Source organism: Pelmatolapia mariae, linkage group LG14, assembly GCF_036321145.2.
Source record: "Pelmatolapia mariae isolate MD_Pm_ZW linkage group LG14, Pm_UMD_F_2, whole genome shotgun sequence".
Classification (NCBI taxonomy): domain Eukaryota; kingdom Metazoa; phylum Chordata; class Actinopteri; order Cichliformes; family Cichlidae; genus Pelmatolapia; species Pelmatolapia mariae.
In genome coordinates this window covers 37,359,591-37,377,540 of record NC_086239.1, presented here as the reverse complement: position 1 = coordinate 37,377,540, position 17,950 = coordinate 37,359,591, and the positions used below count along the sequence as shown (strand labels likewise).

The following is a 17,950-nucleotide window of genomic DNA, read 5'->3' as shown; positions in this document are numbered from 1 at the left end:
AATATAATTGTAAAAGGAAAAAAAGTCAACCTCTATCTCATTCAAAAGTACCAAGCTCAAAAATATATCATAGTCAAGTCAAAAATGTGTTTTTCTTCCAAAGTCATAAATGTCAAAAATATGCCAATACGTGTGCCTGTAACACACAGTTAATGAGTCCTTAAATCAGACAGCTGGGTCTTTTTCAAATGACACATCTGTCTCATCAAGTAATAAATATTTGTGCTTATGTTTCCACCTCAGCAGCAGTTATTGGCCTCCTGTGTCTGTTTTTCCCCTCCCAGCCACAGGGGAGCACTGTTGATCTTAGCGGTCCTGGCCTCTGCTGACTCGCCCTCCATGCCTCCTCCTTCACTGGCCAGACGTTTGTGGATCTCAGAGGCCATGGTAAGGAACGCCCTCTCCACGTTATCAGAGCTCTTCGCACTAGTCTCCAAGAACGGGATCTTCAGGGACGAAGCCAGGTCCTGTGGATGGGGTCAAGTCTTATTAAAAGCAGCAAGTGTGTAAACACCACAGTTTAAAAGCATTTAATGCAACAACTGTAATTCTAAAATTCTATTCCAGAGTAAAGTATTACATGTAATTTGTACTCCTGGATTAAGAGTGAATCGAGTAGTCATTCTGAAAAAGAACCCTAATCAGACTTTTGAATTATTGATGAGTCAACATTTAAATATTGTAGTTAGTTCTTTTTACTCTTGGAAGTTTAAAACTATAGTGATGGATGATAATGAATGAATCTGCATTATTCATGGGATATTTTGTTCTTTTACTTTCCTTCAGAGTGTGCTGCCGAGCAATTCCAAGGTAAATTAAATAAATGGCCTGTATTTGTATAGCACTTCACTTAGTCAATATGGACCCCAAAGCGCTTTACACTACATTCAGTAGCCACAGCTGCCCTGGGGCGCACTGACAGAGGCGAGGCTGCTGGACACTGGCGCCACCGGGCCCTCTGACCACCACCAGTAGGCAACGGGTGAAGTGTCTTGCCCAAGGACACAACGACTGAGACTGTCGGAGCCGGGGCTCAAACCGGCAACCTTTCGATTACAAGACGAACTGCCAACTCTTGAGCCACGATCACCCCCTAAATAAGCGTGGTGGAAAAAGTTTACATCTCGTACTTTTCAAAGGAATTTAGACATGAAAGCTACAAAGTCGATGAACGCCTGGCCAGATTTGGCACTGAGAACACTGAGCCTGTTTTCATTCAAATACTGCCGGTTTGTCAAAGCTGCTGGTGTATGTACAAGATGCCCACTGGTCCGAAGAAGCCCCTGTCAATGACCTGACTACCAATTCAATCCAAATCACAACAGCAGTCTCCTCAAGGTGCTTTTTATTGTAAGGTAAAGACCGTAGGGATGAAGGACAAACTTCCTTTTAACAAGAAGCAACCTCTGGCACACCTGAGGGTGTGGGGATGAAGACAGGACAAAAGACAAAGCCAGAGATTAATAATAACTAATGATTAAATGCAGAGTGATGTGTAAACACAGTGAAGAAGAAACACTGAGTGCATCATGGGAATCCTCCGGCAGCATGACCTATTAAGTGTAACTAAGGGAGGATTCAGGGTCACCTGATCCAGCCCTAACTACTTGATGAAAAAGGAAAGTTTTAAACTTAATCCTGAAAGTAGAGAAGATTTCTGTTTCCCAAATCCAAACTGGGAGCTGGTTACACAGAAGATGGGCCTGAACGGTGAAGGCTCTGCCTCCAATTCTACTTTTAAATATATGAGGTTGCAATCTCCTATCCTTTCAAACGGTTGCTTCATAGTCCAAGTCTAGATTTGGAACAGGTTACTAACACGCTGAAGTCCCTCTGACTGACTCACAGTCAGTTGCTCCCCTCAAATCGACTCTGGTCCTTAGAGTCAGTAAGATAGGGCCAGTCTGTATCAGTTTGTAATTGAACGGGGTTAAGGTGGCAAATATATGCAATATGTTTGTAATAATATGGTGATTACATGTGATAAATTAGTGAAAATCACTAATCTGTTGCTGTACATGGACAGATTAACAAATTACCTACTTAAACTGAAAGTTGAGTCTGAACCTCATAGATCTGATAAATGGACTGGTTCTTATAAAGAGCTTTCCTACTCTAACTGTGCACACTTTATACAACTTGCCTTATTCATACAAGCATTTTTTCCTATGCTTTTCCAAAGTTAACACTTTCTATCTAACAGTCACACACATTTATACTCCATTGGATGCATCGGAGAGACTCCATCAGAGGTAATACCTTGCCCGTAGATATTTGGCATGCAAACTGGAGCATGCCAAATATCTTTGGGACCAATCTTCTGATTAGCAGATGACCTGCTCTACCGCTACTGCGACACCAAGATTAAGAAAGGAGTCTCAAGAATTCCTCCACAGATTGTATGACAGTTACTGCGGCACCGCAATCTAACTCCAAATGACTTAGGTGCTAGGCAGTCCCACTTTTAGATAGGAGTATACCCAGAAAATACCCAGTTTGAAACCAGCTGAGTTGTCCCAGATGAATTGTGCTCATTGGTGCAGACTCAGTCAAAGCAACTTCAGCGTGTTAGTAACCTGTTTGCATTTATAAATGAGGTGGTAATGTTTTGCTAACCTTCAACAATCTGCCTGAGTGATTGCAGTCGCTGTGAGTTTTATAGGTGGACTCTGTCATTGCCTTTCAGTTTAAAGTTTAGAGGTTGAGTGCCAAACATCTGGTCGCAGCAACTGTTTGCAATCATTCGCTGAATGTGAAAAATTTCCACACAGTCACAGGGCAACCACCCATTCTTACTAGTCACAGTGAGGTTGTCATCCGGTTTTAGTGTTACTGAAACATTAGGCATGATTGTCGATCTTCCTAACTGGACTACTTGCTTCCAGCCTCCAGTGCTGCCACAGTACGTGTGTCTAAGCACAAAGCCAGACACTTTGTCCACGATGCTAAAACCTTCTGATAGAAATACCAGTATGTGATGATGTCAAAATACCACTGTGCTCATGTCTACAATTATTTTGGAAAGAAAAAAAAAAGTTATTTCCCATTTTAAGCTTCCACTTAGTTTTATGATGTTTAATAAAACCACAGGTGTGAAGTTATTTGTAAGTATTTGAAGTTAAGCCTCTTCGCTGCACGTAGCCTGTTACCTGAGCAGTGGCAACATCCACCACTTTCTTACTAACGAGGTCAGACTTATTTCCCACCAGCAGCCTGGAGACGTTTTCACAGGCGTAACGATCTATTTCATCCAGCCACTGCTTCACATTGTTAAAGGATTCCTGAGGAGAGAGAGAGAAAGCGAAGCAGCAGGAGGTCTGGAGTTCATGTTCAAATGCTTTTCTTTTTAGATGATGATGAAGACACACACACTGACCTGCTCAGTGACATCATACACAATGATGATGCCGTGAGCTCCTCTGTAGTAGCTGGAGGTGATGGTTCGAAACCTCTCTTGACCTGCTGTGTCCCACTGAAGGAGTATACGCACACAGGTAAAATAGCACTGAGGCTAACATTGCATAGATTTTTTTAAGACTTTCATGCTTTGAAAAACAACTTAATGTTGTTTCCTCACAAAACCGATTCGCTGTTTCCTTACAATCTGTAGCTTGACAGTTTTCCCATCCATGTCAATGGTCCTGATCTTGAAGTCGACCCCTATGGTAGAGATGTAGCTTTCGGTGTAGGTGTCATCCTGCAGCAAGCAGTTAAGTGTTAAAAAGGGAACGTGAGTGTGTCTTTGTGTGCATACGTGTGCACAGTCTTACCGCAAAGCGCAGCAGCAGGCATGACTTTCCAACTCCAGAGTCACCGATGAGAAGAAGCTTGAACAAGTAGTCACTGGGAAGAAAGGAAGACATGCATTAAACTAGCATCACTAAAGCAATAAATTAAATAAATGTCCTATAACTGAATGAGCCACTACAGAGGTTCCATCTCAGATGTAAATGATGTAATGCCATAAAAAGCTGCATAATTCAAATGTTGAAAGCCAGCTAGCAAATAACACACATCAAATACAGCTCTGAATGCTGACATGAATTTAACAAATGCAGAGGGTGGCACACTTGCAACCAGATTTTATTACACCTATGACAAAAATCAAGGGTTGATCTGATATTTTGAATGTTTTGCGCTCTAAATTTGGAAGATTTTTGTTTTTTGCTTTCATATGAACTAAATATCGAGTGCACAGTGTGAAGGCTGCAAAATCATTTGTGCTGTTTGCTTGTAAGACTTGCAGTTTTTCACTCAGTGGAAGCACCAAAGTAACTGTGGAAAAACTTACAGGTGAAAAAGTTATCAAGACACAAAAAAGGGCAAAAAGGGTGCTTGAAGTGCTCGAACCACAAATCAAATGAAAGTGTGAACCTTGGACAGACGTTAGCTCATCAGGGATGGTTTATCACAGTCACTAGTTTTAGATACTGAAACAATGTTTCACCAGTAATGTCATTTTGTGTAATCACAGGTTACAACTTCGTTGTCACCAAGAAACATTTGATCCTTTTGTGCTCCTTTTTTTAAATGTCTAACTTTTACCCATTAAAGATACAAATTAATAAATAATAAGCAAGCTTTCTGATAGACTGTGAATAAAACCATCCACACTACACAGTTTTCCATTCAGTTTTATTTTCATGTAAGAATTTGGAGCTACAGCTTAAACCGTGCCCTCCTGGAACCAGGTTGTTGATATTATTACAACAAAACCATCTGCTGTTTCTCAAAGCTGGCAATAAAGCAGCTGGTAATACTAGATGGATGCAAATTATTGTGTTGTATTTCTGAATGAGTAGCATTAAACCAAAGTGGTTAGCTGCTGCATTACATAGTTTATGGACACATAAGTCACAGACGCAAACTCTAACCTGGGATCAAATGTCTTTCTGTGTATGGTTTCTTCTGTAGCACACTTGTCTGCGAGAAGTTACAATTTGTCTTTGTTCTGTTGAGCACCACTAAACAATACCCATCTGCCACAGAGGCCTAGTGAGCCATTGCAGATTACCTGCAACTGAATGCCTCCAATTATCTACTCTTTTTGCATTTTTTCTACAAATTGATAGAAACATGCAGCAAATCTATGGACGGACCTAAAACATTAGTTCATCACAACTTACAATTTACTGATAAGCTCAAATTAGACACCTCAGCAATAAAAATGGCTTGTATGTCTCTTTAGAATGACATACGTCTGATACGACTGCTCTCTAGTTACAAAACAAAGGTTAAAAACAAGGGTCGGGCATGTTACACATGCTTAAATTTTCTCCTAACTTTCCATGTCAGCAGCCAGTGTTAAAGAGGCCAGGTGTCATTTTATTACAAGCTGATCATTTCATCTCGGTAATGCACTGCACAGAGAAAGAAACAACACTTACTATTCAGGATTCATGATCAACGAGGTCGGCCCAGTTGACGCAACAAAAACAGAAACACCTGAAACTGAATCCTGAGTCTGAAAACAGACAGATAATCTCTGATGCTGCGTCTGTTTCGTTCCCTTTGGAGGGCAAATGGCAGAATAAGCCAGAACTGCCTGCCTCAAAAGCTGACTGATGAGCTGACTGGTTCAGATGCATTATTTATTAATAAAGCCCAGTTCAGGTTACACTGAGGACAGCACCTAAAACCAAGGTACACACACACACACACACACACACACACACACACACACACACACACACACACACACACACACACACACACACACACACACACACACACACACTTGTTTTCATATCTTAGTGAGGACATCTAATTGACATAATGCTTTCCCTAGCCGCTTTCTCTAACCATCAAAAATGAATGCCTAATCCTAACGCTGAGCCTAAACCTAACCATAACCTAACTGTAACCCTGACACCAAAACCACATTTTGAGTGTGAAAAATGCCTTCAAACTTGTGGGGACAGGCATTTTGTCCCCACAAGTATAGTAACATTCCAATTTTCTGTCCTCACAAAGATGTCTAAACATGTATACACACACACAGACATAAATACATCTACACAGTCCTGTAGCAAATTCATTTTTACCCACTTTTAAGTCTCAACGTTCAGCTGGTTTCTTTGCTGTTTCCACTGTGCTGTGTTGCTGTGGTGAGCTGCATGAAACTGTGCCTCTGCTCTGCACTCATTATGAATCAAAGTGACAGTGACTCCTGTACCAACTGCAGCTCTGAGCTTCTCAAACAAACAAGAAGAAGTTCTACTGAAACCAACCAAAGACAGCCAAAAGCAACATGGCAGCTGTCCTCAGAGGCACAGAGATGCTTTACAGGGTTCATTTCTGTTAAGGAGTCTTTGCTAATGTAGTCCATCCATCCATCTTCTTCCACTTATCCAATTCAGAGTTGTGGGGGTGCCTGTGCCTATCCCAGCTGTCAGAGGGCAAGAGGGAGGGTACACCCTGAACAGAATTACCAATTAACCTCATCCCATGCATGTCTTGGACTCTGGGAGGAAGCCAGAGTACCCGGAGAGAAACCACACAGACTTGGTGAGAACATGCAGACTCCACACAGAAAGGCCCCAGACCTTTTTCCTGTGAGGCAACAGTGCTAACCACAACATCTTTATACTGTCCAAGACAACAGTTCAAACGAATTTGTTATCAGAGAACAACAACAATGGTTCTTAGCTTAAATATTAAATATATATGGGGTGACCATGACTCACATGATACAGTATGTTGTCCTCTAATTCTCCTCCAAACTCCTGACTGTCAGGAGTCATTTCAAGAGATAGTCTAAACATGTCCTTTGTGACATGTATGTGATGGCAGAGGGTGGACGATACGAGTGATTTGGATTATTTTTTAATTTTCTTTTGCCAAAAAGGAAAAAAGAGGCCTAAAATGTGTGAGGTGTAACCAGTTTTCTTTCCTCGTGTGGCACACAGGGGAATGGAGTCTGCTTCAGACACATCCTCACTCCTGGAAACACATGATGTTATTAGATGTGCCCGGCTGAACCTGGCTCCATCAGTCGTCTGTGCAGGGCAGCTCTCTGATATTTCTTCCAGTTGGGGGAATTTTTCCTGTCATCCCTTTTCCTGTTCCAGCCCACTTTTCAACCAATCAGCATCTAGCCTACACACAGCATCATCCATGCTGCGCTGGGTTTTTTGGAGGACTACACACCACCGTGGGTTCATTACTCTCTGCACAGACAAATACTGACAGACACAAACTCAGTACCATAAATGGTAGGTGAATGCCTAATCTGTCACCATTTGTGTGCCATGCTCATGAATATGAATGAGAGATGTAAGCACTTTATAGAACCAGTAGAGTTATAAATTCAAAAAGAGGCGAAAGTTTAGAGGATTAAACTGTGTTTCTATAATGTTTTATAAATTGAACTTTCACATAATGCTTGATAGATCCATAAATGTTATGTCTTTAACCCAAGTAAACCTCTTAGTCTTTCAGCTCCTGCTTTCCTTTTTCTCATGTTCTCATTTCCTCGCCCCTCTCCTGTTGGTTTCTTCTCTACTTTTATTTCTGCTCATCATCAGTTTTTAGTTATCTCTAATCTCACTTTCCTTTCATCATGCCTATTCTTTTCTTACAGTCCTCTTTATAATAACAATAATTGAACTTATTTTTGTCTACCGCCAAGAAACCCAAAGTCGATTTACACACGAGTAGCACTTCACTGTTTTTCATTTCCCTCCTGATCCTTGGATTTCTTGTTTCTCTTTCCTTTTCATTCCTCATATGTCCCCTCCTCTTTTCATTTCCTTCCGCTGTGCCTTATGTCTTCTCTTCACTCTGTCTTCTCTAATCTTTGTTTTTTGTTACAACCTTCAACAGAATAGATACATTTGGTTTCACCTTGTGCTTTTGTTCTTTGGTGAATGTCTTAATGGCAAACAGGGGCCTGCTGTTGCTTGCTATAGCAGGAGCATCTAAAGAGGTTCAGAGTACTTTAGAAGATGTGTCTGTGTCTGTCTGTCTGTCTGTCTGTCTGTATGTGGACAGATATATCAACATGATAGCATCACAACACTGCAAGACAGCAGTCATGAAACTTTACAGATTTGTAACTGACATGAGTGGTGAGAGAAGGTGATGACAGAGGAGTGCGATGAGACAGAGCATCAGCATCAGGGCTGGTGTGTGTTCCACCATAAGATGGTCTCTTATTCCTTTTGCTGTCCTCTCATCGTGTTGCCTCATCTCTTTTTTCCTCTGCTCCTCTTTTATCTCCACCTAACATGTATTAAGGTTGTCATCTTTTGCTTTCTTCATTTAATTTAATATCTTTGATTCTTTTAGTTTGTTTTCCTTCTATGTCTACTCTTAATCTTCACTCTTCTCTGTTTTTCTTCTGGTCACCTTACCTCCTCTCTCCTTGTGTCCTTGCTTCATCTCCTCGTCTCTCCTTTCCTCTCCTCTCTTGTCTTGTCCTGTTTTTTTGGTGAAAGTGATATAGTGTGTGACCCCCTGGTCACGGGAGCGAGCAGAGAGCCAGGGATATGCGATGGGTGAGCAGCTGTGATGGGGTCAAGGGTCAGCAGCCCTGACGACGGCCTGTTGCCGGGGCAGAGGCGGTGGCGCGGTGGTTGCTACGGCAGCTCAGGCTTTGTGGTGCTCCCGATGGAGCACCGAGGTGGGAAAACTGGGGGAAGGGTCCAAGAGAAAAAGAAGAAATAAAGAGAGAAAGAAAATAACAAAGAAGGAGGGTTAGAAAGCAAGGGGAAGGGTGGGAACGTGAGACAAGTAAGAAGAAGAAAGGGAAATCTTTGAAAACAAAGTGATGGAGAGGAGAGGCGAAACTTTGGGTGGGGGTGCAAAACAAACTGTATTTACTCATGTTTTTAGTCTATGAAAGCTAGTCTGGGATCTCTATCCTGCATTCAAAATCAGCACTAATGTAAAACTTTCATTTTACACAACAAAACTAAAATTCACCCTGAAATATTATGTCTGGCAGAGCTTAAGTTACAACTCCTACAGAAGATGTGACAACAAGAATGTCGGCCAAGTCAGTCACACAAAACTGTTAAAATTCTCATCGCTGGAGTCAAAGCCAAAACGTCACCAAACCAAGAAATGAAGAGACCGCCACAAAGGTTTACTTATTAAAATCCAAGACTGTGCTTTGACCTGTGGCACATGTTAAAAGCCAACATGGCTGGATAATTCTTATTCTCAGGGTGTTAAATGCTGCTGTTTGGTAAAACAAGAAGGTTCATGATAATTTAATGGCCTTGCAATTCTTCCATCAATCAGGAAACTACTAAAGCGAGTCAAACTTGCCTCAAGCTTGAGTCTAAATCTTTATGCTGAGTTTGCAATTTAGTTTGTGCAAGCAGTGACCGCAGTATCGAACACAACCAGGGCTTAATATCGACTCGCGGCAGTGACGCCAAGGACACCTTTTTCAAAGTTTCTGTGACAGCAGCAGCTTCTGACAGAAGTGCACTATTTAAACTCTGTGATGAGAACATGTTGGCAGTTAACCTGCCACTGTTACTTTGTGCCATTTCTGAAATCTGCGTAAGAATTACAAATGACTTTTTATAAGAGGGAAAACCCACCAGGAGTGTTTTTTACACTTTGCTTTGTATGTTCATTTTCTCAGCTGTTGAGTTACAAACATGAACAGAAAGAGTACCGATAGCTGTCTGGAACAACTGACGTGGTCAACATGCAGACTGACGTGCAAAAAACTGACAAAATGAGTGTGTATGGGTGTATGTGTCTTGAGCCAGAAGAGCCACACATGAAGAGTGTGTGAGGCTGTGTGTATGATGTGTGCAGGTCAGTGGATGGAGTTAAACCGATCATTGTTCCCATCAGCATGCGTCCCAGGAGACCCAAGGGAGCGGGGATAAATAGCTGCTTTTTACTATTCACCCTTATTTTACCACAATCCCTGACTCCTGCATGTGTGTGTGTGTGTGTGTGTGTGTGTGTGTGTGTGTGTGTGTGTGTGTGTGTGTGTGTGTGTGTGTGTTAGCCCTGAGGCCAATTAGGCAATATAATTAACCTCACTCGAAACTGAAGAGTGAACCAAAGCCTCATTATGGCAACAGAGCGTGACGGGGGGCTGTCTATGCAGTGTTGTCCATATACAGTACATTTGCACTGATCTGATAAAACCATTGCTAAAAGAAACAACTCGGAACTGATCAAATTTTAAATGTTCAGTTATTACTGTCGTCTCATAAAGTCTTTAAGACACTCCTTTTGTGTTACATAATATTCACTACTTTAAATTTAATTTTGCTTCTTCACTTTGCAACTGAAACTGTAAACAAAACTGATTTCAAGGCTCTGCATCCGCAAAAAACAAAAAGCAAAAACCATTTTAACCGCTGCAAACTAAAGAAGTCAAGACACAGGAGGTGAAGATGTTACAGCAGGGGTGTGAAACTGAAATGAGCTGTGGGCCACTGCTGGCACTGTCAGCTCATGTGAGGGCCACTTTAGGTGTTCAAATAGTACAAAAAACCCAAACAAACAAGAAAACGCCCACAAATATTTCCAAAAATGTAGTGTTTTGCTTGTTTGTTTGTTTTATTTCAAATATTGTATAACAAATTTTTTTTTCTCCCACTCTTAACTAACTGAAGCCTTTCATTGAACTACCAAATAAACACATTGGTCCTGTCTTTCTGGCCACACATGTGGCAGCGCCTCTGCTATGACTGTGTTCGTATTTAACAAAATAAAAATGCAGACATAAGTGTAAAGAGCCCCGTATTAGAGAGCTCAAAGCAGATTAAGACTAATTATAATTAGTCTGTGAAGTTATGTTACATCATTTCATTATGTAATCAATAATATAGAAAAAGGTATCCCAACATATTGAGCAAAGAAGTTGTATTCATGTAATTAAGCATGAACTTTCAGAAACAATGGCCACATTAGAGAAGAGTTTTCTAAAATTAAAATCAGCTCCAGTTTAACAGGTAAATCCGACAGAAGGAGCGCGTGAGTTTGCAGGGTTTCAGTTCATGATTTTAATATTCATGAAATTAAAAGTCGTTTGATTAGACGTGTCTTTGTGGGGCTTTTCTTTCATTTCAATCTTTCCTCTTTATCTTCCTTGTGTTTCCTCTCTGTCTAGGTATCTAGATATAGAAATCTAGATACGGATGTCTTTTCTGTTCTTCTCGTCTTTTTCCGTCTCTTGGTGTATGTAGTCACCTCCCTCCCACTCCACCGCTCCTACTTCTCTCCCTTTCTTTCTCCTCAGTGACAGCTGCTCCTCAGTTTTCCCGCCAACCCACCAGCTGTCCACACAGACTAGAGGTATGTGAGAAACGTGTGTGTGTGTGTGTGTGTTTTACATAACAGGCAGTTCCTTTCTGTCAGCTCCTATCCCTGCCTTGCTTTCAAACACACACAGGAAGCAATATGACACTCAAAGATCCCTCTGTTAAGCTTCTGCTACTGTGAGAAAGAACAAACACATGCTGATCTACGGCCAACAATATAAAGCTGAAAAGATGAAGTGTGACTTAATTAAAGGGTTAGACCGTACCTACAGCAGCTACAAGCACCTGCTCAGCTTGGGGACTAAAAGTGTGAGTGCTTGTTTGTGTTTAGATTGTTGTTTGTTTATTTGTGTCTGAGAATAAAACAATAAAACAGCAACATGTTTTTACAACCACAGATGCTCATATTAATGTGGTCAAAGATTCAAATACTGAGGACAGCATATGTGTAAAGGTACAAAATAGCAGGCGTCAGATTGATGTAAACACTCAGTTTCATGTGGTGTACTCTAACCTTTGATGATGTCATGGAGAGGATATCCTTAATATGGTCATTCAGGCTGCGAACACAGAAGTGCCCCCATGTGTTGGGGAGCTGGCTTGCTTCAGACAGAGGATGAACTGACATGCTGCTCAAAAAGTGTGAGCTTAATAATAAAAGCACTGAGCTAAATAAGAGCAGAATAACTTCACCTGTAAGATTCTGAGCAGATGTCTGCTGTTTAGCATCAGAACATGGCCCTGCATGATCTCAGTGAGCAAACGAAAACAACACTTATCTCCTCTTTAGCATCAAGTGACTGCAAAACAGCAATAAAAGTCACACAAACGGGACATCAAAGGACAAAGGAGGATTTGCGTATTTGCTTTGGGGTTGTATCCAAGGAAGATTTCCGTTTCCCTCTTCTTTGTGGGTTCAGTCACACTGACCTGCTCTAACCCCGTATCTGCTCTCAATCAAAGAATAAAAAAAAAAAACTAAGATATGTCCATTATTATTTTCTTGCCTTTGTAATTTCTTTTGCGTGTGCAACCAACGCTGGCACTACTTCTCAAGGTAGAACTGGCTCTGCAGATAGGTTAATTGACATATAAAAGTCCCAGTCCAGCAGTTTTCATAGATGAAACGCGTGGTGCAGGTCTTGGTTAGAGCTCAGCTGAAGAAGGGAGAGGTAGTCTGAGGAAACAGGACCACAGAGATGAGTCTAATTAACACAGATGCTCTGTGTGGGCTAATCAGTCTCTCTCCTTTATCTGCAGAAGTTTGCCTGACATCAGGTCTGATGGAACACATGCCGGAGGAGAGCAGATGTGTGGCCGTATCAGCAAAGGCTGGACTGAAGCGACGCCATGTGCGTTCCTACAGCCGAGCATGTAAAGGAGGGCATCGCTCGCTTTCATTTTTCTGCTGACATAATCACTCTTTCTATATTGTGTCCTGTCCTGAGAGGAAACATATATGTAACATATCCCAAAAGCTATTATTACAGTAAACCTGAAGTTTCATAACTCATTAAAAACAGCACTGACATGTAATGCAGATTGTCACATTGTGTCGCATGTTCACATACAGGAACACACACACAGATACAGTCAACAGTAAACCACATCCAGAGTTCCGGCTGTACACTCTAACTGACGGCAGCTGTGTTCGTTAACCCCTCATCGCTCAAACATTACCACACAGCAAACCACACACACACACACACACACACACACACACATGCACGCGGAGTAAGCCTTGCAACGCCTGTTGCGTCTCGTAAACTGCTCCGATTATCAACGTGAAGCAAGGGATGAAGTCAAAGCAGCTCGCTTATCAAGGCTAAGGGGCTACACACACACACACACACACACACACACACACACACACACACACACACACACACACACACACACACACACACACACACACACACACACAGCTAAACTCCACTGGTTCATGTCAAAGACAAACACATTGAAACACATTCACACACAGCATAAAGACACAGTGTACAAGGTGGCATGAGTCTGTGTGCGTGCAAGCGTGTTTGTTTTTATGTCTGTCATCAAGGGTCGTATGTGTAGCAGACCACCCCTGGACACACACACCTCTGTTGACCCCGCTTCTCTTCCTGTAGTAATTATGTCACGGCGTGTTTGGTCTGCAGTCCTCCTGACAGGAGACACGTGCAGATGCAAGCATGCTTGTGCACACTCAAGGTCACTGTTGCTTGAGAGCTGTGTTGTGAGAGTCTGTGCAAGACCAGAGAAAAGAGAGGTGTGTTTGTGTGCGAGCTTTTTTTACCCAGCACGTGATGGCCACAGTCTCGACTTTTCACGAGAGAAAGAAAGGAATGAAAAAAGGCTGAAAACAGATCAGCTTCCAACTCATCGGATTCCATGCATCACATATTTAAAACAGCATCGCTTTGGCAAATTTGTAGGCAGACAAAATGTGTTCTGCTTATTTAAACTAACATATACATGCTGAATCCAGCTGCAAAAGAAACAAAAAAGTTTTATCTGAACTGTACTTAACTCACAGTGGCTATCCAAACGACTATCAGTAATTCATATGGGAAACTGGGAAAAATGCTAATATGCCGATACAGCTTTTATTGACAGTTTTCCAACCAGTGAAAATGCTGTAACATTATTTTCATCAGCACCTGAGACTGTGAATCAGTCGCCCGCTCTGCAGAGACATTTTTCCAGCAACATGTTTTGGTGGATTAATGGGGTCGCTGGAGGCCCGGTGCGGAAAACAAACCAGGAACAATAGCAGTGAAAAACAGTACAGTTCAGTGGACTGATGCAGCAACTCTATTGGCTTGTACTAAAAGAAAAGAGGACATGAATTCCAATGGGAATTAATGTTTGTTATGGTAATGACTCCGTTAGATATGGCTGGATGGCTGCATCCATAAATACACTCATTTCTCAGGCTGATGAAACTGTTGATGTTCTAAAGTTCAAAGGCAGAATATGTTTAGTGTCTTTTACAACAAGCACATCATTCTCAGCTTCACTTGAACTTCATTAAACATGTTACACCTAAACATGAACATTACCATGACTTTTGTTTTGGGTTTTTTAAATTGACCATTTGAATATCTTCAATACACAAACCATGTACACCAGGTTGGATGTGTTACTGCTCCTTGGGAAACATATAAAATAGTGCAAACTTCAAAAAAAGAAATAAATAAATAGTAATAATAAAAGTAAAAGCTCATCAAAATGGAGTTTAACTACAATCCATCAAATTCAATGTATTTGGTTTCTCTACAAAACCCCTCCAAGCTTCAAATGAAAACTTTCAATCTTTACATATAAAAGCAAACTCATGAAAAGTCATTTACGCCCAGCACCAGCAACCAATAAAATAAAGCTTGTGCCTGTATCACAAACTGCTGTGAGATGCCACTGGGCATCTACAGCGTCAGAGGTAGGCATTAGCTCTAAATCCAGAAGTTCATCCTATCCATTCATCTAACCCTAACGTAGAAACCTTAACCCTAAAGACTTTTTAAAACCAAACTTTTTGTAAAATGTGTTTTGATGTGGGTCAGTTAGAATGGTTATTTTCTTTATTTCCTGATTGCCAAGCCACCAGTGTGGTGGAGGACCCCCCTCCCCACACACACACACACACACACAAACTTTTCACCCTGCTGCCTTCTAGTAAGAGGTACCGAGAGCACCCGGACCCTCACTGCCAGACTGTGAAACAGTTTCTTCCCCCAGGCCGTCAGACTCCTGAACACTCAGTGACTGGACTGACACACACACACACACACACACAACTTCAAACACCTAGTTACTTTTTGCACAACGCTCAGTTTTTTGCACTTTTCTATTGCACTGTTGTGTCTGTATCATTACGTTCTGCCTGGCGTTGCACTGTCTTTGTTTTGGGTTGTTTTTTTCGCAGTTTTTGGACACTTGCACTTTCTGTAGTCCTGTGTTTGTTTGTCATATGTAGCACCATGGTCTTGGAGGAATGTTGTCTCATTTCACTGTGTACTGTACCACTGCACATAGCTGGAATGACAATAAAGCCACTTGACTTGACTTGGAAGAAAACTTTAATAAAAATAAAGCTGAAAAAGATTCTGATTTCATTGCGTTAGGGCTGAGGTCATCATATGTTACAACAAGGACCACAACTATGGGATTGAAGACACTCATTAGTATTCGTTTCTATTTGTGGCCACCCTGCTGTAGTTTATACTTGGATAATTTAAATGCTTAGTAGCTAGCATAATGCTATTTAAATGTACATCACAAATAACAGCCGCAAGATTCAGTATAGCACATTTTAAACAAAAGTAGCTATATGACGACTGTTTATATATGTTAATATACTGTTTCTACTTTCCTCTTAATCTTAGTTTGCTGTAAGGTTGAAGAAGCACCTAGCTACAAGTCATTTCCATGGAACCTGGAAAGATGATGCTACAAACTAACACGTAGCATTTGTCGTTGTGTTTTTGCAACATTGCGACAATCAACCAATGACATGTTTCCATGCTGTCCCATATTCACAAATGTATGGAAATCAGCTAATGATTGAGTGACATTCATTCCATGAACAGAACAAAAGTTAAATGCATGTTATTTACAGCTGAGCTATTAAACTATGTTTGATTTCCTTTGACTGTGTGTAATAGAGTTCTACATCATCAGTGAATAATAAGAGTGATTCAGAATTTCTGTCCAGTTTAAAGTGTTGACACCACGAGAAGTGAAGGCGAGTAGGATTTTTTAGTTTGGGTTCAGTAATTCTTAATAGGCGCACCATACATTGTTTACATCTGAATAGCATTGCAGCAGCTGAATGGAAGAGTGAGTGGACAATGAAGCTATGTCCAAAAATATAAAAGGCAGGACTTTTAACCTCTCTGACCTCACATTATCACAGCCAACATTCCTGTGACACCAAAGCAGGTCTGCGTGAGAAATGAAGTTTAAAGCTCAACCTAAAGTTTCAGTGTGCAGCTTCATGTTTTAGATTTTATTTTCTGATTATTGTTATTACGATTTTTGTTGTTGTTGTTGTTGTTGTTCAAATGTCTTGTGTGATGATCAGAACTGTTGCTCTATTTGGTCCCAGGAACTTCTCAAAGACCCTTTTGTGGGGTTTATCTGCCTTCCATCCACAGGAGTTGTTGCTTCTGGGTGAAGTATTGGCTATAATGTACATGTTTCAAACTAGTTACAGATATATAAAATGGGCTGTATTGTGTTTAGCATGTAAATCTCATTTTATCTGATCAAATTAAGTGTCCTTTCTCCTGCTTCGGGGAAAGCCCCATGACGGGGGCTTCCCAGATTGTCTCAGCATCGCATTCACGAGATGCTTTATTGTAATTCAAACCAGAGCACAGAACAAACTGCACAACATATAAGTCAAAGTGAATGTTTTTGAAATGTTTTCTTTATGTTTAAGACAAACAACTTGATTTGGTTTCTGATAGATGTGACAAAAGGATGTGATGAGTTTACACAGCTGACACATGCAGGACTTCAAAGCTGAAATTTTTAAGAGTTTACAGGTGCAGTGGTGTTTGTGCTTAAAGGTGATTAAAGATCTAAACCACTATAAGACACTCTCTCCTATCTGATCCCGACTGAAATGTAGAAATAAAAGAGCTTCAGCCACAAGAATTAAAGGCAGGAGGTGCATGCACACACTTAGACACACACAAACAAACATGCACACACATCCCCTGTTAAAATAACATTGCAGCAGCTGCTGAGGAGACTGGTCTCATTTAGCAAATAACAACACCTCTTAGACTCAAACCAACACCCTGTGTGTGTGTGTGTGTGTGTGTGTGTGTGTGTGTGTGTGTGTGTGTGTGTGTGTGTGTGTGTGTGTGTGTGTGTGTGTGTGTGTGTTTCTTCACACTGCAACAGAAGACTGGGGCTGTCTGGAGCAAACAAGGTCCAGTCTGTCTCACACGCCCTCCTTAGCTGCCAGCCACCAGTTGTGGCAGTTGACAGTTTGGCATTGGAGGTTTGTGTGCGTGTGTGTGTGTGTGTGTGTCTGTGTGTGTGTCATGGACGGAGACATTTGTCCTGAAAGACATTTGTGTTGAACATTTGAGTGTCTGCACATCATCCTGATGTTCATGCATTTGTAAATGTACTTTAAGCTGCAGCACCTTTCATTCTGGGTTGTTTTGTCTTTTAAAGAGACATTTGTCAGCGCTTCAAGGAGCTACCATTTGTATGACCATAGTTTACACAATAGCACAAGGGATGACATGTCACCACTTCCTCCTGTGTGACAGAATTAACACCAAAATATCAGAGACATCGGTGCTTTAGAGGGCAGATACAGTATCTAGCCCCGCCTACTGCCCGTCCCATTATGAGAGCCGAAATCAGATAAACTAACATGTATGTCATCCGATGTATATCTGCTAGCTGTCATGCTAGTTAGCAACATAACTACTTTTTCCACATGCTTGCAGCTGCCTGAACTCACTGGCTGAAACAGTTCTAGCTGAACCTTCAGCCAGCTGCAAAGAAGTGAGCTGAAGTCAAAACCAATGCTGTGTTGTTGTAGCTTTTTTTCCTGCTTCTCTCATTACTGGTGAACTCTGCTGTGTGCATCATATTTATTTTATATTGATCCAGGTAAAAGTCTTATTGAGGTTAAAATCACCTTTTTAAAAAGATGTGAATGAGAGGGCAGTAGAAATGACAAGTATGAG

At 41.3% G+C, this 17,950-nt stretch overlaps 1 protein-coding gene across 2 annotated transcripts; it reads right to left on the bottom strand.

Annotated features, from left to right (window-relative positions):
• Window positions 1-239: 239 nt before the first annotated feature.
• On the bottom strand, window positions 240-8,827 carry LOC134641153 (ras-related protein ORAB-1-like). 2 transcript variants are annotated; one of them, XM_063493403.1, is made up of 6 exons: window positions 8,811-8,827; window positions 3,771-3,843; window positions 3,602-3,697; window positions 3,377-3,472; window positions 3,150-3,281; window positions 240-467 (listed from the first exon to the last, which is right to left on the bottom strand). In XM_063493403.1, the coding sequence occupies exons 1-6, from the start codon at window positions 8,825-8,827 to the stop codon at window positions 240-242; spliced, it is 642 nt and encodes a 213-aa protein (XP_063349473.1). The 2 variants fall into 2 exon arrangements, with proteins under 2 accessions (XP_063349473.1, XP_063349474.1); XM_063493404.1 differs by lacking the exon at window positions 8,811-8,827 and adding an exon at window positions 5,388-5,401.
• Window positions 8,828-17,950: the final 9,123 nt, after the last annotated feature.